Genomic DNA, 27,914 nt, shown 5'->3' on the forward strand with positions numbered 1-27,914 from the left:
TGAAGTATTGTGAGAATATTGCCAGGAGTGGAATATTTTAAGTTATATGGCAATATTGAAATGTCAAATGATTTGGCCTGCCATTGCCGCGATTCTTTCGTCAATATTGTTTATGTGCGAATATCGTCTTTTGTCGTTATACTTATTCGCTAAATGAATTATAATATTCCTACTATCACTTTCCAAACTTTTTGGATTATTAACGCATCTAAATGACTTACAATACACATAAATAAGAAACATCAACTGCTTTCAGTATGGGGAAGGAATAGGTAAATGCAAGAGGCGATTTTAGTACGCCAATATGCCATACATCAAGATTAACTTTTCGCATTCTACATAATATCGTATGAATATTTAAGCAGATATAATGTAAAAAATCGAGAGAAACGATCAGTGTCCGTTTTCATAGATTAAAAATCTGCCAAACACTGACCGCATTACTAGACTCTTACCGAATTCCTTCTAAAATTCTATTCTGACGAAAAAATAATATTTCGAGATGTTTTCTACAATATCTCTTTTTTCCAACTGGTCATCTATTTTCAAATTTGCACTAACAGCAAATTCTCAGTACATAGTTATTTTACCAGCTGTGAACTAAACAAATTTATGAGAAAAGTGTATTATTATATTGTGTTAGTGTGCCATATACTTGAAATATATTTATAAGATTATCCCTTCCACCATTAAAAAGGGAATAAATGTATAGTGCGGTCGAGCAGTGTATTGAGTCCGACCTGTTCACCCACCTTGCGGTGGCCGTCCTCCATGCGGCCGCGACCATCAGATTGATGACCGTATCCACGGGGACTAAGTCTGCCGTTCTGCTACCGTGACACAGCATCGTTCTAAAGAATCCCTTCCCGGCTGCCGCTATTATTCCCGTCGGACCGTTTAAATTGTCCAACCATCCGTCTACAGGTTCCGCTCGCGATGAGAGGACTAAAAGTAAAATCACATTTGGAAATGTTATTGGTTGATTATTTCACATACCGATAGCAACTGGCAACGATACTGCTTGTTTTAAATTGTTTTGACTTGTAAAGTTTATATTACATTTGGCTTTAAAATGTAAATAGCATACAAAAACGAATAAAACCTATAGACAAAGCCCAAAGAAATTGGACTGTATAGAAAGAGTCTACTACATTATTTCTATTATGACATTTCAACGCATTTATCGAACGAATGAGATATGGTTAAGTTCATCGCTAATTTAGCGTTTCCGATTTTTAAACTCAAGTAAAGACCGTTAACTTTTGATATTCATTAAAAATTACCCTTTTAGAGATTCTTTCACAAACCAACCTGGTTTGTCAGAAAACTTGTACATTCAAATTTAATTAATGAAAAAAATATTAATACATAGCGCAGTCTTACCTATAGATGGTCTGACAATAGTTACTGGAAGGTTTCCGCACTCTTTGAGCAACATGTCTTCCGCTAACGCCTTTGTGAATGTGTAAGTGTTTGGCCTATTTCCTGAAATTAAAACAAACAAACACTTAGAAAATTCTCTTCTCATTATTACAAATAGATCTATCTGTTGCCAGATGTAGGCCTCTCCCTTTATTGATTCACTGTGGTCTATTCCATAGTGCTTGCATTCAGTTTGCCTAGGAAATCTTTCTGATTTCTTCTGTTTATCTCAGTAGCCCCCCCATGGATACTTCCAAACAGTCTAACAGGGTTAGAAAATTATTGTTTGTATATCATCGGCTATCATTATTAATTGATAGAATATAACAAATAATGTTAAATAGTAAAAATAATGTAAAATAATACAGCCGCAAGTAAAGAAGTCTCAAAAATTTCTTCTAAACCCTCTCTTCATAAGGTTATACTTCAACTGATGTTCTTCACATAAACCTCTTTCCTTATAACAGAAGTTGACATAATATCATAAACATTATTATATTATAATATAGTAAAAAAACAATTCGTGAACCAAATACTACAAGGTTCTAAGTGTTAACAAAACAAACCCAACAATGAAGTAGTATTCTAAGCTGCTTCATTGCGACTTTTGTTTTGCAAAGAACAAACACTTAGAACCTTGTAGTTAGTTCTCCACTCGTGAATTAGCAGGTACAGGGACGCCACGAAAAAATTTGTAGCAATCATAACGCCATGTAAGAGTCAAATGTAGTAATGTTATTAATTTGATTTCAACTGCTAATAATATTCATCCACCTATTGACGGAATTTGAAACACCCTCTGCAATTCCACTTGGTCCAAGATTTATTCTAGGATTCATACACTATGTATGTTTGTCATGCATTTCCAAGTTATTTGCATATTTACCTATAAGGTTTGGTGTAACGTGATCTACGAGGTCTTCTCCCATCCATTGAACAAGGTTGACGATGTGGTCCGGTTCAAAAGGTGGCGGGTAAACCATTTCGTCTACTACGGCTCGGTCACAGTTGCAGTACGCCGTCGATACATGCACTAGGGCCTACAAACATAATGAAAATTTTAATTAAAATGTTTCTCAGTTCTTTTAATTATAATGTGACATCTAGATAAAAGCCAGTTGGGATTGACACCGGTATTTGCAGTTACCCGTATGGTACTCAGCAAATTTACTACGCCTGATGACTGAATAATACAATTTAATCCCAGAATTTTTGTAACTATTACTAGTACTAACACAGGGCCAAGGTGCTGTGTTGATATAATTTGGGATATCTTTTCTATGAAAGAAAGACATATATTATGTCATTATGATACCTTACATTTTCTCATTTTAGAAAGTGACATTTAATGATCACTAACTTATTGTAACGATTACATATATTATTTTGATACAAACATATTATGAAAAACTACCCTAGATAGCTGCCGATAGCAGTCTTGTGTATAGAATAGATACGCTGATGTTTGCAGTTATAGCACTTTTTCGAATTAATATATTTCAATATGGCATTATCTTCAGTTTTCATCTAATTTAAAATTAAATGGTAAAATTTTCAATGGAGTTTTTAATTGACTTATAATTAATTTCACATAGAAACAGAAGTTATCACTAGGGAGCGGATTTATATGCAACAAAAAACATGATTATATGCATGCACGTACACACTTAAAATCATTAAAATATGCACTAAAACCAGAGAAATTTGCAGTTAAAGATTAAATTTTTTATGGAAAAATATTGTAAATATCCACTTCACCCAATATTACTGATGAAAAATCGAATAACAAATTAATACTCAATATCAATAATAAAAAACTCAAATAATGTCTCAGATATGCTCTAACGTTTCAAATATGCAGTTATATGCACAATAAAATTTTATTTTTGGATTCCGCGTCTTTCAAAACGGATTTCTGTGCAACTCTCATAGCTGTGCATACACCCTAACAAAACATGCACTAGCACATAAATCCGGTCCTTAGTTATCACACATGTTCATTTGGCTCTTCTGAAAAGTAGCGATTGTCGACTTATCGCCCTGTTCCTTTTACACACAGAATTGATCTTGTTACATTGTTATTGGCTCTACAATCCAACATGTATCTTAGCCATCTCACAAAGAGATGTCTTAACAGTTTTTATGAGAAATGAATGTTAGCCACTTGCTCAACCTACGAGGTCCTTGCTTTGTTTTAAAATACACAATATTGAAAAACAACATATGAATTTGCCAAACGACTTTCATGGTGGGCTAAACATGGTAGAAAAATAATAAAGAATAACTCTGACCTCTAAACTAAGCATCCTGTGACAGAGTTCGACGAGTCTTTTGGTGCCTAGCATATTAATGGCTACCGAAAGTTTTAATTTCTCGTCAAACTTCACCGTCGCCGCAGAGTGAAACACAACGGACACCTGGAACAAGAAATCATTGTTAGTGCGCTGGGTTTAAAGCAATACAATAATGTTACATTTTTAATCTAGATTTCAAGGAAGAAGTAACACCATGTCACTTAGTATCAGTAGGTTGTTAGCAAATATTTTTCCTTTGAATTCAACAACGTGGCGTTACAATAATTATTGATGAATCCATGAATTTGACACTTGGTGTGGTAGGTATTCCAAATTTATTATTAATGGCCATTTCACTTCTAAGCAGAGCATATTGACATTCACAGTATGGAAGTTATATCAACAAACTATTTTTACTTGCAAAGGTTTTTTGTTAGCCATTTACAAAACTTATTGGGTTTTTTCTCTGCATCAAATGCATTGAAAAAACAGTAAGTATGTGATATTTTCCAGACACCGGATTCACACACATACCACTGCTTCAGAGACGGGCACTACGCCACTGCCTAAAATCTCTAAAAGGACTATTATTATTGATGGAATTATTTTTTTTATCTACGATATCTATTCCAAACCTCCTAAAATTCCAACTGAAGGAACATCTGTAGATTATTTTTATGAAGATAGCAAAATACAACTTTTTAGTTGTTTGTGAGTATACTATGTTGTGTATGCATTGTACACTGTACATAATATATGTATAGTATTAAGTTATTAGTTATTACAATATTTTAAGAAATGTACTGTTTTGTTTAAGTAACATATATTTTTCTCTGTGTGGTCACAATTGGCGCTGTGAGTAGGTGTAGAGGTTTACCTAACTCTACAACCGAGGTATTATTGTCTATGATCAATTGTGGGACTTGTTGAATACACCTCTATATTTTGTGTAAATAAATCGAATAATTATGGTATGTCTCTGAGACTATGCCTTGTATGTAATGTATTCTCAATAAAAAATGCTAAATTATAAAGTCAATCTTGTATAAAAATTAAGTAAACTGAAAAATTATTAGGTATTCATAAGAAAGATTCAGATTATTCACATCACTGACCTTTTGAATAAGTACGGCCTGGTCGGATAGGCTGATGCCCAGCTCTGGTTCAGTCACATCTCCCGAGATGGGGACAATCTTATTCAACTCAGACGGACGCTCCTTTCTTATTGTTTCAAAGAGCTGGAAACAGAACATAATGTTAAATAAACAATGATATTTTCTGCTCAGAACTTATAAATACATCTGTTCACTGTCCTGTGACATGCTTTCTTTTAACACATGGTGAGTACGTACATATTTAGATTGCTATGAAGCTATGGAGTAACTTAAAAAGACTCTCAAAAGCCTTTTTATATACAGTGAAGAGTGATGAATCTCTTGACACTATACACTGACAATAATTTTAGGCAATTTGCAATGTACATATCCAAAAAGTTGTTGATTATGAATTTGAGACATTTATAAATATTTTTGTATGCAAAAGAGAAAGGGAAATAAGTTTAAAATCACTACTTTACAGAAGAATCAAAATAAGATAGAATTTATGTTATGAAATTCACTAATTCAGTGCCTTTGATTTGACTAGTTCCTTTTCTACTTTACACATATAGACTGTATTATTAATTTGGCAGCAAAAACAGACTTATCTCTATTCCTTTTGCACCTTTTTGGTACAATTTGTGCCAATTTTAATGCTACTACCATATTATACATATTATTTATTTGACACTGATGATGACGATTAAACAGTCATTCGACTAGAAACTTCTAACACTCTGCATTCCTAGGGTCATTTTCCCAAAATTAATAGAAAGCGATGTACAGCTTTGTACTTAATGATATTGTTAAATGAAGAATAAAATGAATGCTTTTATTGATGTATCAAAAGGTATTTTAATAATTGCAGTAACAACTAGTTTGGTTGTGTATTTTACATTTACATTGAGCTATGGGCTAGTATAGTGCGTAAGGCGCTGGCCTTTCATCCGAGGCTCTGGTTTCAAACCCGATGAGGTCACCATATATTTATGTAATTTTTTCAAAACCTGGCTGTTTGTGATTGTTTCACTTATATTACTGATGACATTACTATTTCACTACACTACTGTCATTGAGCCTTAAGGCTAAGAATATATGCATTATTATTACATATTATTTTAAACTTTTATAAATGAAATTATATTATGCTATACTATTTATTATAAATACGTTTTGTATATATATATAATATATGTTGTTCAAGTCAACTTTAGCATGAATTTATTGGGAAAAAACCAGTATTGGATAATTGGATGTGTCTCATCATGATGTATAAATAAGTGAGGGAGGAGTCACATTTGGTCATAATATGATAATTTACATAACCACTGAAATGATATTGTCAGAATAGGAACTATTATTCTACCAATGATGGATGCAAATTACCATAAATTGATTACATCAATATACCGTGTAGCTACGATAATATTACATTGATTTAATAAGATTATTGTGTAGTTTACATCATTTTGGTACATCATTCAATTCCATCTGATTATTAGAAATACAAAGGTTCTACACAAAATGTTTTGTACTATATCTAGACAGAATTACATAATATAAACTTTTTATATTGCAACATTCCGTAGTGATTCCAAAATAATATTAGGATATTATTAAGGCTATACTTCTGCTGGGGCACGGTCTAAAATGATAGTGACTACGCGACGCGAAGATTTTGCAAACGACGCCTGCAGAACAAAACATAATTTGTCATAAAAATTCAACATGCGTCCATTTAATGTTCTGTTTATTGTTCTATTAGTAACAATAGTAATATATTCATTTACATGTTTTCTTTTTCAAGTAAATGGGTAACGTTTTTTAGTCATCTTCACACGATTTAAGAATTAATACCCCCGTCGCCATCACGAAACAAATTGACGTATTCACAGATCGACTTTCGCTCTCCGATTGCCAGAGAGTCCAAAATTACATCGCACCTATAGTTGAAAATTATTTGCCATTTCACTGAAGTATGCTCTTAACAAAAATCTCTTATGTCCTACTATGTAAACATCAGTTCAATTAATAAATTTAATATTATCATGGTAGTATTGGTAATCATAGAAAAATTTATATTCTGTACGTTGGCAGAAGTTTTTCCTAGTAAAATAACAATATGGCAACCTGTTTTGATGTTTAATTATTCTGTGGTTTTGGGATAAAAGTCAATTTAGTTGCAGCCAAGGCCTGAACAAAAACGATGCATGAGTGCGAGTGAAAAAGTATTCGGCACCTTTATAATCTCTGCGACACGCGCTAGAGTAAGATAAAAGGTCTACATATTTTTGAGTCAGTTTCCAAAAGTATCGCTGGCAAATCGTGGTGAATCGCTTTACGTAGCATCGATAATCTACGAGTTCGTGTTGCTAAATTTGCTATTTTTTGTGTTAAACATAAAGTCAGTGGTATATATTTTTAGTTAATCAGGTAGGAAAGGTGGTTCTGCGTGTTGTATTAAAATATGGTAGCCGTACTGATAAGCAAGAATATGGTATTACGTTTCATAGGTAAGTTGATACATATTCGTGACAATTTATTTGTATATTATTATTTATTTCAATATCAGTGACCTAGTGTTTCTTTAAAATATCTTACATTATGGATATCTTTACCTAATGGTTGCATTTTGACCGCTTAAAAATACTATATAACGTAAAAAAATAGAAAATTATATTTTAATACTGAGCGTCTAGTGCGAGCACTTTGGGCGAGCACTAGCGAAATGGTCTATGGTCTTGAACATTATTGTATACGAATGCGTTCGCTCGCCCACAAACAAAACGCACAGCACGCAGCTTCATTTAGCAATGCAACGGGTGGCGTCTAGATGTATCTATAGTCTATGGTTGCAGCTGAGTTAATTGGTTTTGAAATAAATCACAGTTTTCAAAATAATCTTGCTTAGAAGTTAATTGGTGTGTTTTTTTTATTTCTTTTACATTATTAGTATAATTAATCTTTTGATATTGGTAATATCAAATGACTGAATAATTTAATCATCAGCCCTTTTTTTTAGCTATATGTTCAGAATAAATTTTAGGGAAATGAATAGGAGAAGGTCTTCTTCAACACCTTTGATTATAAATTTACCAGTATAAATTATCCGCCAAATGAGTACACTATATGCAAACATTTAGCATATTATCATTCGGTATTATTATGCCGTGATGAGCTTAATTCCAAACCCAAACAGCAAACGATTTATCTTGGTACATCTGCAATAGCATAAATCAAATGGTGTGAAATGTATATAAAAGACTTCTTCTTACAGGTGAGCTGGTAAGTTCGTTGAGTCTAGAGGTGACATCCTGCCCTTTCTTTGGTCTCATCAGCAGGTAAATGTTCTTTATCTTTGGACATGATCTTAGGAGTTTCTCCACCAGGACCTGAAATAGTAAAAAACCCTTGAATGAAACAAACCAAGACCTATACATTAGTGTTCACCATATTTTTGTACAATATCGAGTTATAGACCCCGAGGAAAACTGAGTGGAAGGCAATGAATAGCTTTGAAATGTGGTGTTGGTACCGAATGCTTCGTATTTTTTAGATAGAGCACACGACAAACCAGTCAATCATCCAGAGACTCCAGATAAAGGAGCTGCTATCGACAATAATATATTTATGACACATTCTGCAGTTTTTGGACATTTTTAGTCTCCAGGTAAGGCGAAGCAGAGGAAGAGTGTCAGTGCACTGGAGCAACCAAATGAAGGAGCTTACTGGGGAGAGGCTTCACTTTTCCCTGAGACAAGTAGAGGACCGTGAGGATTGGATGGTCTTAGTCACTCAGAAGATGACGATGAGGGTATGAGAGTATGAGGGATGAGCAAGAATGCAAACCTACTTTTTTTATTACCTATTTGAATCTTGAAATTTTCTTAGAAAATATAAATTGTGAAGATTTATATGGATAGCTATAATTTTTCATGAATTGACTTTGTACATATAAATATTTTTTATAAAAGGTAAATAATATTACTTAGTTGAAAAAGTGTGCAAATGAAATTTGTGTCGTATCAAATAATTTTTGTATATTATGAATAGGTACCAACTGAAATAAAATTATGATGTATTCTTGAAAAAACTGTATAAATATATGTACATATTAGTTTTTTTTTTTTTTTTTTTTGAATTATTAATAACCATGTCCTTGCTTTTTCGTACAAGGTGGTTTTGTTAGTAATTTGAACAATCACAAACACCCAGGCTTTGAGAAAGACACATAAATGTTTTTGTCATGACCGGGAATCGAACCCAGAACTCTCGGGTGGAAGGCCAGCGCCTTATCCACTGCACCACGAGAGCCAGTTATCATCTTATAATAGAACCTAAATAATGACATTGGCTCTTTTCTCATAGTGCAAATACAACATGTAAAGTAATGAGTGAATGGACAAGCAAATGTTCTGTAAAATGAAGCACTGACCAGATCCATGGGTCTGTTAACGTCAAATTCTACCCCAATCTCCAAGTTACATATTTGAATCTGATGGAATTAAGTTCCATGTATTTGTAAGCAAATCATGCAAAAATAGATTAATGGACTATTATTTAACGGCATTTATTTTGAGTTCTTTGGATGACCAATTTGGTAGCAACTATCCAATCTACTGTTTAAATGTATTTTATCGCTAATTGTCAGTATGTATCTTGATCAATCATTATTTTTGATATTCATTGATCATAACCTTCATAACTGAAATTTAAAAATATGTATCAATGTTGCTTTCCGTCTTTCTGGAAGAAGTTATTTTATAATAACATAAATGTCACTTTCAAAATGCTGTTATTATTGTACAGTAAGTCCTCGACTTAATTCTCAACTCGAATTCGTACTTACGCGATTTAAAAAAAAAAGAAGGTTTTTTTGCTGCAGTGTGTTCCTCTGTGCTTGTGTTTACATAGAATATTATGTTAGGTATATATGGATCATGTAATAAAATTAGTAGTAATGTAATCTACGATAATTACCAAAAAAAGAGGAATATTAATAGAAGAAATGGAAATATTGGTTATATGGATGGAAGATATGCAGCAACAACAAATTCCAATAAGCCTTGTACTTATACAATATACAGCCTTGAGTCATTTTGAAGACATAAAGTGTAAAAATGATGATAGTGTTGATACTAATACATTTACTGCAAGCCACGGACGGTTTCAAAAAATTTAAAAGCCGTAATAAACTACACAACATCAAAGTAACAGGTGAGGCTGCCGAGTTATGCAGATACAGAGGAAACTATGAATTTTATCAAGAGTCAAAATTTAAATACTATTTTCGCTCTTGAGCGGAGCATATGGGGGTTTATAGAGTGGATGTAATATTAACAGATCACTTTTTATGAGGAGCGGTTGTTAGCCAACCCATTGCATCAAATAAAGATAGAAAAATATATATATTTGCCAACCGTGGGATATACCAATTACACCGCCATCACTGTAATTTTCAAAGGATTTTAGATTATTCAATATTGTATAAGGACACGTAATTCCAAATTATCAAAAAGTGTTGATATCTTATTTAGATTCCTTTCAAATGCCCATGCATTACAATATCGTATAAATGCTATCTTTGGACCTAATGTTATCATTGGCATTATTTTTAATTTACTGATCATTGGAAACTGTAAGCAAATTATTTATAACAAACTAAACTACCTAATTTTAGATAATCACTGTTGGATGATGAATGTAATAATTCATTATCCATCTATTTTTTACAATGTTTGATCCTAAGAAGTTCATATATTATGGGCTGTCACAAAAAGGAGGTTTTATTGACCGATTTTTGTTTTTACGAGAAGTGGATGTTAGCCACTTGCTCAACCTATTAGGTCCAAACTCTGACTCCAAACATAAATTGAAAAACAATATATGTGTTCGCCAGACATTCCATTCAAGTACCTTCGGTCGATAGTATTAATATTGTAATTAAGTATACCAAAACCCGGTAATTATGGCGCAGATGCCCGCATGAGCTTTTATAATTTTATTTTACGAAAACAGTTTATTCCATGTAAACAATTATATCAAATACCTTTTTCTTTCGGCGCAGATGCTTTTCGATCCAATTGTTAATGATGCATCATTATCACACACTAAGATTACCTATATTAGGTTGGGGTAGGTTAGATTAGGTTGGGTTTGGTTAGCATGTTAAAAAGAAAGTTATAAAAACTCATGCGGGCATCTGCGGCATATTTTTACCCAAAACCCTTATATATTATGGGCCGGTCACAGCTCACAGACAGGACGGTCACTGGACAAATGCGATAATACGGTAGTACCAGAGATATAAAACGACTGAAAGGCCGCTCTAAGGTACATTGGAATGGAGAAATATTACGGTTCCACAGAAGAACGAGGAACCGATAAGAGTGGAGAGAGAGGAGGCATTCATCTAGCAGTGAATTAAAACAAGCTGATGATGATAATGATAACCTTCCACTATTTAGTCTACTTCACCTAATTTCCCAATGAAATAAATTATAAACGTATTTGAATGAGTGGACTGTAATGTACCTACCTATTTCAAAAATAAAGCTCATCTTTGAAAATAATGATAGATCAAGTTGAAAGGAAAGGAATAGAGGTTCTGCACAATACCGATGCTCCTTTGGCGAAGATAATGTTCTATTCTAAAATTATCTGTATACATTGTCAGTGCCCTCTGAGGTGATTATACCATGTAATATATCGAGTTGTTGCCGATTTGACAGCAGTTGAGGTTATGTTTCTGACAGTTAAATTAGTGCTGCCAGTATATACTTTTTTTATTTAAACTTTTTATTATAAAATATGTTCCAAACCCTAAAAATTAATAAGATTTTTTATTATAATAAATAAGACGTCATTTTTTACAATAATATATCAGTAGGTATGTTGATTAATATTTTATGAAAAATAACGATGTTTTTCTTATTAACTATTTTGATGTTTCTAATTTTGTTTAATTGCTTGCATATTGAATGGCCAATTTCAATCAAGTAAGCCTATTATTATTATTATTATTATAGGGTTTGCTTGAACAATGCCATAAATGGATAAAAAATATGAAAGTAAAATTTGAAAAAATACTGACCTTCCCCATAAATCCAGTGCCGCCAGTTATGAAAATGGATCTGTCGGCGTAGAAGTCGGCCACCGGCAGGTAATCCGTTTTGTTGTAGTAGCCCTGCGGCGGAATGGCCGCCGTGCTAGCCATCTTCGAATAGCACAATCGTCTTTGATAATAATTTTAAACTTTTCACTGCCACTCCGCAAGCAAGCGTCTCGTTTTCTTATTATTATTTATAATTTAGCACAATTGCAACACTTTTTCTAACATCCGCCACGACAATAATTTGCGTACTGCGCGCTTACTATATTCAAATAATTGAATTACACTGCACTGATTTTGGTGAGACACTTTTGTTAAAAAGAACTTCAGTTCAAATCAGCATATTCATTCGTTTGTTTCTTTCTTTACCGAAACAATAATTTATTAGTTCTAAATTTGAAATAATAATCCATCTCAATTAATCTATGTTTTTCTTCATGGTCGGCCCGATCTTTCTGTAGGTATAAAAAACATCGCTATTTATTTCTCAAAAAATGAAAAATATATATTATAATATAATATTTAGTTTAATATGTCATTGATGACTAAAGCCGGATAAGATAACTTTGCTATACTAGAACGATGTAGGTATTTAATAATATTATATATATTATAACCATGCTATGTTTTGTGCGTTTACTATAAGTAATATATTTTTATAGTCATTCGCAAATTCATAAAATTTGTTATATGTAAAAAAACATTACTAAGTAGGGATCCATTTTATAATGTATTATGGCAAATAAATTTGATATTAAATTTAAATATATTCCTAGTTACCTATCACGAATGAAGTAAAATCATTTATACAAATCTCCACAATATTTTTTCCCGCCAAAATCATAAATACCGGGTACCAGTTAATAGTTTGAAAAATATATTAGGTATTGCTTGATTGGAAATGCCAATTCAATGTAAGTGGCACGTTGTAAATGATTTTATGCAATATGTACATAAACCAAAACTGTTTACTATTTTACCAACTTTTCCCCAATTTCCCCCAAGTAAAACATCGCAGACACTCAACTGTACAAAATTTCTGACTAAATTAATATTGTTTAACGATATTGTTATCAATATAGCACGCATGTATTTATAAATCATCTGCCATCGTGGCAGACATCTCTATTCTCACGTCAGCCATTTATGGCTACCTATTCCATATTCAAATGTTACAACTACACAATAACTAAACCTCTATATTGATCAATTAATTCCCGCCATTTACACACAAATTTCACGAATATTCTTCGTTTCGAACTATATAACTTTTTCTTCTTATAATCCGATTAGGCCACGTCCACAGCATTACATTATTAGATACTCCCTACAATAATTGAACTTCCTGATTACACAGATTAACCACAGCGTATAATAATAATACAATTTTAATGTCGCACAAAGTTACCAAGCAGTAATGACACCGCATTGACGTCCCGATTCTTGATGACGATGTAGTTATTAAATTGATCTTCTTGATTTCCCCGGTTCCCGCCAGATCAGAGAGATGTTAGTTTATCTTTTTTTAATTATTGTGCTGACGAATTATTATTAGTGTTGTGCGCGGTCGATCGGTCCCGTCTTCCGGCCGCCCCTCGTTTCCGGCCGCGGCGTCAGATCGTGAGGCCGGGTTTTCTTGTGGGGTGCGAGGATTCCGTGGTGCTCGTGTCGGATCGGCCGCGGCTCGCTGCGCCCGCCGAGGTCTGGCCCCGTGACGGCGACGATGATGAGGATAGCTTCGCAGCAGCGGAGGACGACGACCGCCCACAGGAGGAGATCTGAAACGACAGGAAACGAAATTTGGGTTAATTTAGATACAGTGGCCGGCATACGTAGTAAGTAACTACGTGCTATGGAGATTTGTCCCATATTAAACGACAGTGGTGTCGCTAAATATTTCAATATTACTAATATAGTGAAATAATCGACAAATTAGGTACATTTATATCATTATAGGTGAATTTAAATACAGTTATTTTCTATTTTAAATGATAATAGATAGTATTTGATGCATGACCGTAGCTAGATACAAGTTTTAGGTAGAGCATCAGAAATTTGTAGTGGCGCGCCAATTTTGGTCATGTATTGAGTACCAGGATCAGTGTAGAAGAAAATATTGTAAGAACCCTCATTTTATCACATTTTTATCAGACTGATACATATAAAGAGGCACGTCAAATAGGAATACACAAATTATTAATGGTCCAATAAAAAACGTGGAATTGGCTATTTTTTAGGTAGGGCATTCGTATTTTAAGGCAAAGCATTGCCCCACAATGCCATCACCCTTAGCTACGGCCTTGATCAGTTTTATAAAATTTGGCATTGCAATTTAATTTTTTGGGTTACATATTGTAGAAACTAACGATTGTATTGAGAAAAATATCAGTTTTTCACTTTTAAATTATTATTGATAGAAGACATGACTCAAATTGATTGTTTTTTGTACATGAGCGGACATTATTAAAAGTTCAAGGCGTTCGCCATGAAAGATATTAAGAAAATTATATGACACAATAAAACAGTGAAATAGGTACTGTTAAATTAAAGTTAAAAAACACAGTGCGACAAAATATACTAAATTAAGTAATAAGTAGAGGTATATAAGGGGAATGTAATGCAATCTTAAAAATTCATAAAACAACATCCGTATGAACTCACTCACTCAAGTGGAATATATCGATATTCAAAACGATTTGGTTTCCCGATTGTCATCAACAGTTTATTGCTGGTTAGTCTGTACATTGGGAGCACAATCAATAATTATTGATACTCTCGATATTTTAGGACATTTTAGGCAGTCTTCGACCTCAGTTTTAGTTAAAATGTGAAATAACGAGGATCTCCTAATGGTCATCTAAAAATTCATCGTAGAAAATAACGTATTGAGAGTTCATTTACTTTACATTAGTAGTGCAGTAAGTTTCAGTTATTATTTATAGTCAGTGGTGTAGTACGACCTGGATTTTTTTTTCACTTCTGCGGACAGATGAATTTAAATCAATGGACGCAAAAATCGCCGCCAATAATTATTAATTAAAATATAACACAAGTTGTAAAATAGCATGGGTACCAACATACCGACGCAATCCACATAACTTAATAATTGATCATCAGTTGTCAATGTCTTTTTAAGAAAACTGAAACCGAATCCGATCGTCATTACTTAATTATAATATGGAATGACAGCGCTCGAAATGGAAATTTTCCGAAAGTATCAACATATTTATCTAATTTTATGTATATTTTAAAAAGTTATGTGTTAACTCAGACGGTCAAATTATTTTTTCCACACGACGAAGCGATAATATCGAGGCTTTGAGAAATCGCAGACGCGCTCTGGTGCGTTCCGGTTCATTTCGAGCACTGAAATCAGTATTTATGTACTATTGAGGTATACTTTAATTAATATAGGTACCTAATGTCTTTACATTGCGCAAGTATTAATTAATTAATCCACGTAAATCATGGACACCAACAGGGGGGGGGGGGTTGACACCCTGGGGGCCTGGGCTCAGGGTGGCCCGGCGTGACAGGTCGATCAGATAAGTGAGATAAATACACATAACAAATTTGCTATAATAGTAAAAAAGTCGCTTACGGCGCTATTATACTTCGTAAATACTAACACTTTAAAATGTGCTTGTATGATCCAATTGACAACTCCATACTTCAATAGTGTACTACTAACACTAACACTTTAAAATGTGCTTGTATGATCCAATTGACAATTCCATACTTCAAGTGGCTGTATTAAGAAATACAAAAAAACGCCAAAAATACACTCCCTATTTTTTTCTCGAGCACCATTTGGAAAACAATACTGTTGAGCATCATGCTTCCTTTAAACCTAGCGATAGGTAGGGGGCCCACCAAAGATCCTAGCATGGGGCCCGGTTCAGGATGTGGGGGCCATGACGTAAATACAGACAATCGGACATAACATACTGATCGTGCAATACAATTTTAAAATACTAACTAAGAGTATTTTAAAATATGAATATCATTAAAACCGAGATGACCAATTTTCTACATTTGAAAAGAAAGTTTGCCTACTTCTATAATAGTAGACACGCGAGTGAGTGGAAGAGCTAATCATACGTTTAATTAAACCGGATTCTGTACAAGGGATTACTCCGACTAGGCCTCGTATATCCGGGGTTTCCCGGAAAAGTTCGCACACGTCACTTTCGCGTCACGTCCGCCAGCTTTCGAAATGATATCTAGGAAAAATACACGGATGTTTTGAACAAGGGCACTATTGAAGTAGGTACAATATTGCGAGTGAGGAATTGACGGACGGCACTGTTGTCAATACAAAGGTTTGTGTATCTGTGATCGTGAGTTCTACGCACGGTGGGCGAGGTGGAAATGGAGTCAGAATACTAAATACGCTTATAAGATGGTACCCTCCAGATGACGGCGAAACAGAGGATTAATTGCCATCGACACCCGCTAAGCACACGCCGATATTTTTCCTGCGTAATTATTACGAGACAGCGTAGGCCATTGACCCGGGAAATTTGTGGTCAAATCAGAATTCTACTTTTTATGAAGTCACATTCAGCGGTGAGAGGCGGGTTTAGATACTTGGAGGCCCGAGGCACTGATTGTTTTTTTTTAATAAACCATAAAATAAAAATCATAAATTCCAACTACAAAATAAATGTACCTAGTCAAAAACAATGTACCTAGGTACTTATCTTTTCCCAGTTGACAGTGATGAGTGATAACACATAATAATATTATTAGTGGTTTATTTTTGTATGTATGTAATGTTTGACTGATAATGTTATAGTTCTTTGATATTTTTGTTGCAGGGATTTTGTTATATTTTGGGTAATATTGTATACCTACTCAATTTGTAACTAGATAAGGTAGATACTGTAAGTCCCAAAGACTACGATGGGCGGGACATGTGGAGAGAATGCCTGAAGTTAGAGCGCCAAGAGCCATGACGAAGTGGCTACCCCAACGGAAGAGACCCAGAGGCCGACCAAGAATGAGATGGGCTGACGCCGGAGAAGTGGACTGGCTTCATATAGGAAGACCCGGTAACTGGAGAAGTGTGGCGAGAGACCGGAGTGAGTGGAGAGCGGTTGTGGAGGAGGCCAAATCCCACCACGGAATGTAGCGCCGGGGAAGAAGAACTCAATTTGTGAAAAATTTGCATATTTTGGTACAATTTACTATTTTTCGACAGTTTAACGAACGAATCGCTTGCGTCGTCTGCGTCATAGAAAATCGCCCCTGGTCACATGGCATTGTAAGCAATTTCTATCAACCATTTAATATTGAAGTATTAATAAAAATAATACTTGAAATACGCGAGAAGATGTGGCGGGGTAATGGGAGGTAGGTACTAATCGCCACATATTGATGATAATAATGGCTGAGCGGAAACATGTCGGCGTACAAAGTCGTGGGTTCTCAAGTTGGAATCCCGGCTATGGAAATCTCACACCTAATAGGTTTAACGAGCGGCTAACATCCAGTTGTGAAAACAAAAAAATATTAAGAAGCCTCTTCGTGAGGTAACCGCATCGGATTGTTGAGCTGATTGAAATAATAAAATTGGAGTGTCCGTCTCTCTGCTTGTTCGGTTATAACCCAAAAATAACTGAACCAATATTAACGAAACATGCTCGGCTTATAGACAAAATTGTTGGTACGTACCAATGACATTATTAATGGACAACGCACTCAATACAGTAGCTAGCAAGTTAATTCGCGCATAGCGACATCCGCACATGTATAGGTAGACGTCACGCAATTTCCATTATGCGATATCACGCATCGGGAATTTTTAGCAATATGACCCTTATTGTAATGGAATTAGAACAGTGTTTCTAGTGTCAATGTTCATTTGAGCGAACCCGTTCGAACCGAACCATTCGGCAGACCCGACAAAGAGCATCGGGAATTTATAGCAATATCGTCTTTATTGTAATGGCGTTAGAACAGATTATGCCATTCGGCAGACCCGACGAAAAAGTGAGTGTCATTTTTTTTCCAGATGCTTCGTCCATATTAATGTCATTGGTACGTACTAACGTAGTAGATTTTCATCTTGATTGACAATAATATGTCAAAAGAAACTAACGGACTTGCAACAATATGAAATGAGGTGCGAATTGAAAAGTGCACTTTATAAATCTAACAATTAATAATAGTATCTAAGCTTCAAAGTGTATATTCTATCGTCTAATTTTCTATTCGTATTTCACACGGACATGCTCACCTCAAGCATTTTTTATGGATGATACGACATTCAAATACAGAAGTTATCTACAATAAATGTATGTAGTAATGTTATTACTCAACCTTGCATTTATATGTTCAGTAACTTATATTTTTCTTTCTTAATGTGTCCTACAAAATATGCAAGTGGGTTCCTATGTACGAGTAGGTTACTGCTCTGCTCTGTCTTACCGCGCATTATGACTAAACCTAACGACTTCCTGCTTTCTATTTACTACGTAAGTCGATGATTCTCATTGTATAATTTTTTGACAGCTGTAGGAAAACAAAGGTATGACGCAATAACAATTAAAATGACGTGTAGAAAGTATTTAAAGAAAATTATACGCGGCGCCATTTTCCTGGCTGAAAATCGATAGCGCGCAGCCAAAATCGTATGACAAAATCTACAATCAATAAGTTCCCTCGATAAAATAAACACCGCTGCCAATATGAGGGTTATCTGCCATTGGTTTATTTGTGTATGGACACAGTTACGCAATTTTATCATATTATTATTTTAGCAGGCCAGACAGAGAGTCTAAAATTTGAATAATTATGAATATCTAGACTAGACGCTACTTCGCGGTGTTTCTCATGTCATTAGGAAAATAGCCCCTGTTTATTTTGACGTCTGCCAGTACGGATTACAAATAAAGCGTTTTCTTTTCAGTCTTGGTATTCAAACACTCCTCTATAAATAGGCACTTTTGTGATGTGAGATATAATTGAACAGCTGCACTAGTGTTACAGATGCGGCAGGTAAATAATTACTAGTCGAAGAAAGTTGAAAAGTTCTTTTCATGATCACGTTAAATAAATAACAACACAATATTAGTTTTATTTTATTTTTATTAACCTACCCTTTCCACTTACATTTTTTAACAATGGCATTATATAAAGAAATGGCAACAAAGACAGTTAGTTAAAATTGCAGAAATACAACAAAAAATTACGTAAAAATTGAGTTACCTACATTATTTAAAAGATTAACCTCAGCAGTAGACAAGGAAGCTTACAAGTACCTACTTACTACACGGAAACTCACTTGAATAAGTATCCAATGATTAAAATAATTACAAGATAAAAGGAACTTTTTATCTTGTAATTATTTATATTTTCTTTTGAATCATATAAACTTGACAATTCTATGTATTAATAATTTAGGAAAAATAAGGCAATTGTCAACAAATCATTTTTTTGTTATTTTGCAACAAACAAACAAATATAGAATACTGAAATGTCATTTTGATTTCCATAGTAACGCACGTATATATTAATAATTTAGTTGCTAGGACCACCCACTTAGCAACCAATAATAGTGGATTGGATTACGGATTTCTTCCGAAATAACTTTTCATACAAAACAGAATTAAGTGAAAATGAATTCAATTCTACTTAAAGATGGCTAAAAGAATGCATTGGCATCGTGTTCTGATCTATTCTAAAAGTTTCAAATCTCTAGCTAGTCAGGAAGTTAGTTAAAAATCGACTGAAAGATTTATACTGGATAAACAACCACCGGACAAACAAGAAAACGTGGTAAAATATATTTTTCTTGTTTCCAAATTATTCAATTCCACATACCTACATCACGCTGTTGGACTATTTTCATTTCTCAAATATTATTTCCATTTCACGGATTGTAAGACATCTAGACGGTACCTCAAAAAAACCTCTTTAATACGTCCAAAATACGTCCAAACTGTATAGGTTACAAATCCTTGTTTTTTTTTAAATACGCCATAATATAAGAGAAAGTGACACCGTATGCAAAATGTTATAAATTTTAAAAAAATACGCATTTATTTAATATATTTTCGACAGTTTGACCTCCGATGGTGTGTATTTCGTAATTTTCATTATTCTTACCGGGAAAACTATTTTTCCAATTGCTCAATTCGTTTCATATAAATTATACTGAAGATTATTTGACATCGGTAGTTACATACATAATAAATTGTTGCCGTTGGATTATCGCATGATCGCTGACACTACAATAAAATATACATATTATATTGAGATTGCAATATATCATTTCTAACCACTTTATCAATATATCATATTGAGTTATTTGTTATTCATAAAATATTAACTACCTACATAGTTTCAGCGCGGAAATTTTCACGATAAACTTTAAGCAATTTTTCCATGACTTATTAAAGACATACGTAACTAAAAAATATTGTAAACTGTTAAATTCAAAATACTTAATAATACTATCCATATTAGTTACAAGATAAATAGTTTTTAGTAATATAGTTTTTGGAATAAAATACGCATTTTATTATCGCAAATACATCGATAAATTGATTATTTTTTTTAAATATTTCTATTAATTAGAATAAAACACAATAATTTGTACACCTAATCATGGTTCCCACAAGGAGTGGATTAACAGGGTTCTAGCCTGGGGGGCCATGCTTAGGCAGGCCCGGCGTGTCGGGTCGAGCAATAAAATACGATAAACATACATAACAAATTGCTACATTAACATTTTAAAATATTTGGCTATGCGATGCAATTTGTTGTGATAATATGATGATTGGTATAATTTGATAACTCACGTGTAGAATTTTATTTTATAATTATTTTTAGTGTGTTTCCTAAAAAATGGCTATTTATCCAATTTGGCAAAGGGTCGCATGTTACTTGGCTATCACAAAACAGGGTCGCTATCAGTACTTCAGAATATGACAAGCGGTGCCAATATTAGACTATAGATACATCGTGCCGACAAATTAATAATTTGGATAATGGATAATGTGGATTCATTTAAAAAATACGTCGAATACCCTTAATTTTACCTCGCGGAAACCGGGGATTCCGCAGAATGTCATTTGGGAAACACTGCTGTAGAACAACACACTACCCTCAACCTTTGCGATAGGTAGGGGGGGGGGCGCCAAACATCCTGACCAGGGGGCACGTTGCAGGATGTGGGGGCCATGCACATAATACATAGGTAAATAGTTAATTAATATAGTTCAATAATGTTCAGGTGTCGTCCGATAAAAATGCACCTAGCCAACAGTTAATTTTAAAAAATACGTGCAAAATATTAATATTTTTGATCAACCGATTGAAAACAAACAACGCAATTTTGACAACAACTACTAACTCTATTCATTTCATGGGGGCAGATACAACCGCATAAAGTAGTTCTGATAATCACCACGATATACCAGCAAATCCTTCAGCATATGAGCATAGCACCCTCACAGATATGCCATTAATTATTAATCTATCTATGTATTAATAGTTTCAGTCGGAGAATTGAAACGAAATGACGCTTGAGTCTGATTGGCCATTTGAAGCCCTGATGCGCGTAAGCCACAGCTCCAAAACTGAGCAATAAATAAGTGGGGAGATGATTCAGTTAATAGATAGAATTATTATATTTATACATGGTACCTATATTAATAGTCGTATGGGCCGTAAGTAGGTATATCAACACGTAGTCGATTTGTACGATGTTTCAACTCCATTTTGTTATGTAGGAACACAGCGAACTTGAAACAGCTTTGATTTAAGAAGGCTCCGTGTTTACAATTGAGATATGACGATTTGTTTCTATAATTTCTATGCTGGGAAGGCAATGAATTAATATTTTTCAGTTTCAGGAAACATTCACTTCCAAACCACTTTTTTTATTTTGTATAAAATGCATTGTAAGAGTTTCCCAAATTTAAAGCACACATAATTTAATCGGCGCCCCGCTATTTACAGTAAAAAAATAATTAAAAACATCGCTTAAATGCGTTGTTTGTTCTTATGCAAGAAAAACGTGTTACCACCAGCGCTCGAAATGTAAAATTTTACGAACCGGAGCGCAAAATATTTTTCCGAAAATATTAACATACATAGTTATTTACAATAAGTGTGTTGGATTTTTTGTTATACCTATGACATATTTAGCTCAGTTGATCGAATTAATTTTTCCATGAGACGGAGCGATAATTATGGGGATTTCATGAACCGGAACGACGCTCCAAACATTTCGAGCCCTGGTCACCACTTATAACACATTAAATTACACATACTAGAGAAAACACATGTACATTGTTTAAAAATAAAATTAAAAATGAAACAAGCGGACAGACATAAAAATACCTACAAAAATGTGCTCACGGAAATCGTCAAAGAAAGATAAAAATGTGACTATTTCACAAACAGACACTTTTATTTAATTATTATCTAGTAAAGGTTATTCGAACCGTTTCCATAATGTATATAGGACATCTCTATTGTCACTAAGAAAAGGGCAAAGTTGACACGTCGTATGTATGACAAATATCCTTAATTGAATGAATACCACGTGAAATCAAGAGGACCAGATTTGTGTCTACACAGCGTTCAGAAAATACTCAACAGTCTGCACGTGCACAAAAGCCTCATAATATGAAACTAACCATTGATTGCTTTACAGAAAAATAGAAACCATATATTATATATTATTTATCGTTACAAAACTAGTTTTTTCTAAGATTTTTGTGTTTGTAGCAACCTAATGTTATGTTATACTTATAAGATCGCAAATGTGTAAATCAATACAATGGTCACACGATAGCCAATTCCACGAGTTATTTGTCATGTTAATACCCAGTGAAGCAATACCGACTCCCCAGAACGATCATTTATCAGCCGTATAATATGTCGCAAACATATCCCTTCATTTGATAATAGGTCCTACTGGAAATATATTGGTTACCTACCGAGTATAAATAGACGGCCAGATCGCATTTATTAATCTAGCATTTTGTGTGGTTGTTATACTTATATTACAATGTTCGTTCAGACACGCATTAAGGTCCATTCATATCAGCTACAGACATTCAAACATACTTGTTAACGTGACAGATTCAACACTTTCGACAGTAACGACTGTATTTCACGTCACAGAATAGATAAGATAAAAATGTGAAGTCAGTCGCCAAAGATCAAGATTTTGAGCAAAACCGTAAATCACAAAAATTACAAATCCACCGCAATGCCCTTAAATATTACAAATAATATTGAATGCACGTTTCGTCCACGTAACAAAGTTTTTAACGCATAGATACAGTGGGTCTATTCTATGCTTATCGACCGCTAAAGTGATAAAGTGAAAAATATTATCAAACTTAGGGTAGGTTTGTATCAAAATATTAGCACTTATTGTAACAATTACACGAAGCCGGTTTTTATTGTTGCAATAAGTGCTATATTTTAACAGCACCTATCTTGCTGCTGTTAAAATATCGCACTTATTGCAACAATAAAAACCGGCTTCGTGTAATTGTTACAATAAGTGCTAATATTTTGATACAAACCTACCCTAAGTTTGATACTATTTATCAATTTAGTGTTCGATAAGTATAGAATAGACCCACAGATGTTACTATTGAAAAAAAACATAATATTCTTTAACTTAACACTATCTTAAGTTTATTCCCACGCTCACGATAGTTGAGCGGCTCAAGCGTCGGCTTTTTAATGTCGCGGGTCTCAGGTTCGAATCCTGGGTCTGACAAATACACAATATATTGTTTTTCAATTTGTGTTTGGAGTCAGAGTACGGACCTAATAGATTGAGCAAGTGGCCAACATCCATTTCTCGTAAAAAAAAAAAAACTGTTAACACAACCTCCACTCTGTGGAGGCCCATATTATGATCCTCTCAGGATCGAATATGGTGAAGTAATTAAGTAAGTTTATCCCATATTTATTCACGCTCAAGATATGTACAAACTTATCTAAAGAACAGTCGAAAACTACCCAAATCAAGACTCGCAACTGGACAGAATTTGACATTCGAATGACGTTTCCAATATGGCGTCCATATAGTAGTTCGTAGTTCCATTTTTGACCGTTCTTTAGATAAGGTTGTTGGACTGTACCTTCTTACTACCATTCTCGGTAGGTAACGCATTTCCCATTATTTTTGTGATCCCTGTGGGTCTATTCTATGCTTATCGACCGCTAAAGTGATAAAGTGAAAAATATTATCAAACTTAGGGTAGGTTTGTATCAAAATATTAGCACTTATTGTAACAATTACACGAAGTTTGTTTTTATTGTTGCAATAAGTGCTATATTTTAACAGCACCTATCTTGCTGCTGTTAAAATATCGCACTTATTGCAACAATAAAAACCGGCTTCGTGTAATTGTTACAATAAGTGCTAATATTTTGATACAAACCTACTCTAAGTTTGATACTATTTATCAATTTAGTGTTCGATAAGTATAGAATAGACCCACTGGTATTAACATTGACATGCACGTAGTGTCAGAAGGATTGTATCAGAATAACACTCCAGACGTTTGAAACACCCGTATGTCTAGTCCAGAGTCTAGACCAGTAGTTTCCAAACTGTATGTTACCAGGCCTCCCTTTAAAAAAAATCCAATCTTGGCGCCTCCCCCCCTTTATTTCATTAAATAAACAAGGTTTTACTACTTATATTATATTTATTTTTAAATTAATTTGTTTTTCATGCGATGAATGTGGTTGTTTATTAGCAAAATCAATTTCAATACTCAGTAATCAATTTTAATAGTATAAATGCATCATCGTTCATTGACAAATGGATTCATGATCGATCAGATAGATCATGGGCCGCACATCCTGAAGCGGGCCCACCTACCTATCGCTGAGGACAGTGTGGTGCTCTAATGTAGGGTTTCCTAAATTATACACGGGAGATATCATTTAAGTATATCAATAATCATTTAGGTATCGCATCAAATTGCAACGCACAACCACATATTTTTAAAAAAAATAGCCCTGAAACCAGCGACTTTTTTTTACTTTTAATAGAATAATGTAAAAAGGGCATTAGCAAACTAACCAAGAACTCAGTAAACAGATTTTTGTTGGCTTCAATATATCTGCCGCAGAAATCATTTAAAAGTGGAGACATGGCGAACCTATTTTTTTTTGTAATTTTGATTTCTAAAGCTCCATTTTTTTATGAATGCATTCACTTTGTCTTTTTAAATCGGTGAGTGCATTAGTCGTCCTTGCGTCGATTTATTCACTCATTTTTTTATTAATTTCAACCAAATAGACAAGTTTAACAACAAAATTATCGTTCCTAAACAAATTTGCCTCAAATTTCAATATTATGATTTGACCCTTTTATTTCATTTTTTCACGAGATAGCCAGCGCGCTTCACAATAGTATAGAAGTGAGTTATTACAAAATTAGTCTCCATATTTAGGTTAGGTTTGCAAACAACCTTTTATATGACTTTTTTATGTAGTTTATAACTTGCGGCCGTTTTATAAAATATGCATTTGCAAACTGCAAACCTGTGGCCACATTAATTATTGTGTTAAACTTTTCGCGCCCCCCTTTGCAACATTCCATGCCTCCCCAGGGAGGCGCGTCTTGCAGTTTGGAAATCGCTGGTCTAGACCAAGATATAATTAATGTACATAATCAAATGAACTTTGAATAATAACTGTTCAAAAGTTGTATAAAACCTGTTTACAAATGTGTGTAGGTACTTATAGTTTTTAAATGGTTAACCATTATTTTTTCGTATTCCGCTGCGTGTGGAAAACGTGTCAAGCAGTTAGTTTGGGGATATTTGGGAAGATTTTTTTTACAATTTAATCGGAAGTAGCGACACGTGCTCTTATGTAATTGCCCAAAGTCTATTTAATTCGTATGGAAATGTTCGCAGGTGTGGATGCAGGTTTGCAGTTTCATACGTGCTCCATCTCTATAAAAGAAGGTTTTCCCCAATATCTATGACCAATTCTTTATTGTTAATATTAACACCCAGGCTTTAATAAAATAACATATTTTGTGTCCTCACCGGATCGAACCCGGAGCTCCAAGATGAAAGGCCAGTGCCTTACTCACTGCACCACGAGAACCGCCTATCTATCTATGATCATTGCGCATTCCTCCTAGGGTAGGCATAAATACAAAAAAATATATTTTTAAATGATTAGGGGAGCTACTTTTTGAGATTTCACACGCGGGTCGGATGAATACGTCATTCGGACGGGCCAGGCTCTGACAACACAAGTTACAAAAATCGAATTACGATTTATTAATGAACGATTGATGTCAATGAATTTGTAATATTTACGTTTGGGATTATTTCGCATTGGATTGTATGTGGAGGTAGGTTAGTGCGACATAATAATCCGCGAGTAATCGAGTTAGCGAGCCGTGTCCGAGTGCCTCTTTCGCATTACCGCCGCCACCTAGTTGTACTAAATGGAATTACAGACACCTTTCAGTCATCCTTTTCCAACGGTAAAAAAAATAATTCCTGCACCTCCGTCATGTTATATTTGAACGATCGCCAATTATTAGCTATTGCAACCACCCTTGCAAGAAGGCTTACGTGTAGCGATTTACCTGTCGGCTTGTTTACAAACCACACCTCGGATATTGACTGCACATAATGTAAATAACTGCACACACCATCATAATATCATTCTTTTACTACCTACGTTAGCCGAGTTCACCTTTCAAATCGAATGTGGTGTTGGAGGCGCATGCCAAAGATTCTATGAACATCAGAGGACGAATTTCTCCGTTCTGAAAGTAATCAACGTGAAAGACGGGGAAGCTCTTCAGTTCTTTTAGTATCTCGTGCAAGCAACGTTTTTAGAGAAATAAACTGCATTTTTGAGGAAAGCACACAAAGTCGAAACCCATCGTCGACATTTAGAAAGGGCACCCATGTCTCCCAAATTGATCTCTGTAAAATTTTAACTATTTTAATATGTACAAGTTAAATGTCAAAATATACATTATTGGGGACACTTAATCAAAACAAGGCTCTAAAATATTTTTGAAAGCCCATAGGATGAGATATCCAACATGGTGACCAAAATGACCGCCAAATAAAAAATATACCTAATGGAATATTTACGATCATTTTTACCACGTTTTTATTAGCTCGTATTCTTGTTTGTCCGGTACAGATTCTATCTTGGGTGTACAGTACAAATTTTTGTTTTTGTTTGTCCAAGATTTGTATTGGACGATTGAAGATATTTAACTAACTTCCCGACTAGCTAGGCATTTGAAACTTTTAGAATATATCAGAACACGACGACAATGTATTCTTTTAATACTTTTGGCCATCTTTATTAAGCAGAATTGAATTCATTTTCAGTTAATTTTGTTTTGCATGTTTCGGAAAAAATTCGTTAAAAGTAATATTTACTATTCACTATTATTGGTTGCTAAGGGGGTCCTAGCAACTAAATTATTAATATATATGTGCGTTACTATGGAAATCAATATGAAATGTCAAAATGACAATTCTGTATTCTATATTTATTTTATTCAGTATTTCTATCAAGTACAATAAAAAGTTTTTATTAATACATAGAATTGTCAAGTTTGTATGATTCAACAGAAAATTTAATAACGTGGTATAGGTATACAAAGTTCTTTTATCTTGTAATTATTATACATTTTAAGTAAATGATGGGTCCTATTGAAAGGGAAAAATAAATTAGATGGTGACACATTTTTATAGAAACGTTACATTAAAAAAATGATTTATTTGAAATAGCATTAGGTACTACCTATAATAATATACTTAGTTAAAATAAACAATACAAAAATCAGTTTCTTCAATATCACTTATCCGGAGCTTCTTCTTGATTGGTTGAACATTGATTTTTGAAATAAAAAAATGTGTGTAAGTATTATAAAATAATGTTTTCATCGAAGTCTACCTATAATCTTTTGTACGAGCCACCATACGGCTGCGGCCATGTAATCTAGCT

General features: G+C 34.0%; 1 protein-coding gene across 3 annotated transcripts in view; it reads right to left on the reverse strand.

The window, feature by feature from the left end:
- The window catches only part of LOC147065272 (putative fatty acyl-CoA reductase CG5065), a 179,532-nt gene that overhangs the window by 14,181 nt on the left and 137,437 nt on the right, over positions 1 to 27,914 (reverse strand). Inside the window, exons 2-9 of one of the 3 annotated variants that reach the window (XM_085956404.1) lie at positions 13,333 to 13,702; positions 11,907 to 12,379; positions 8,089 to 8,205; positions 4,832 to 4,954; positions 3,714 to 3,839; positions 2,309 to 2,462; positions 1,384 to 1,485; positions 753 to 945 (exon numbers count right to left, since the gene is read on the reverse strand). In XM_085956404.1, the coding sequence (XP_085812530.1) occupies positions 753 to 945; positions 1,384 to 1,485; positions 2,309 to 2,462; positions 3,714 to 3,839; positions 4,832 to 4,954; positions 8,089 to 8,205; positions 11,907 to 12,029 (938 nt within the window). In that variant the 5' untranslated portion in view covers positions 12,030 to 12,379; positions 13,333 to 13,702. Of the gene's footprint in view, positions 1 to 740; positions 946 to 1,383; positions 1,486 to 2,308; positions 2,463 to 3,713; positions 3,840 to 4,831; positions 4,955 to 8,088; positions 8,206 to 11,906; positions 12,380 to 13,266; positions 13,703 to 27,914 lie in introns of all 3 variants that reach the window. The other 2 variants (XM_085956402.1, XM_085956403.1) reach the window with 2 other exon arrangements.

The sequence above is a fragment of the Rhyacophila brunnea genome, unplaced genomic scaffold (genome assembly GCF_057557595.1).
Source record: "Rhyacophila brunnea isolate RB1 unplaced genomic scaffold, BYU_Rbru_1.0 scaffold_6, whole genome shotgun sequence".
Lineage (NCBI taxonomy): Eukaryota > Metazoa > Arthropoda > Insecta > Trichoptera > Rhyacophilidae > Rhyacophila > Rhyacophila brunnea.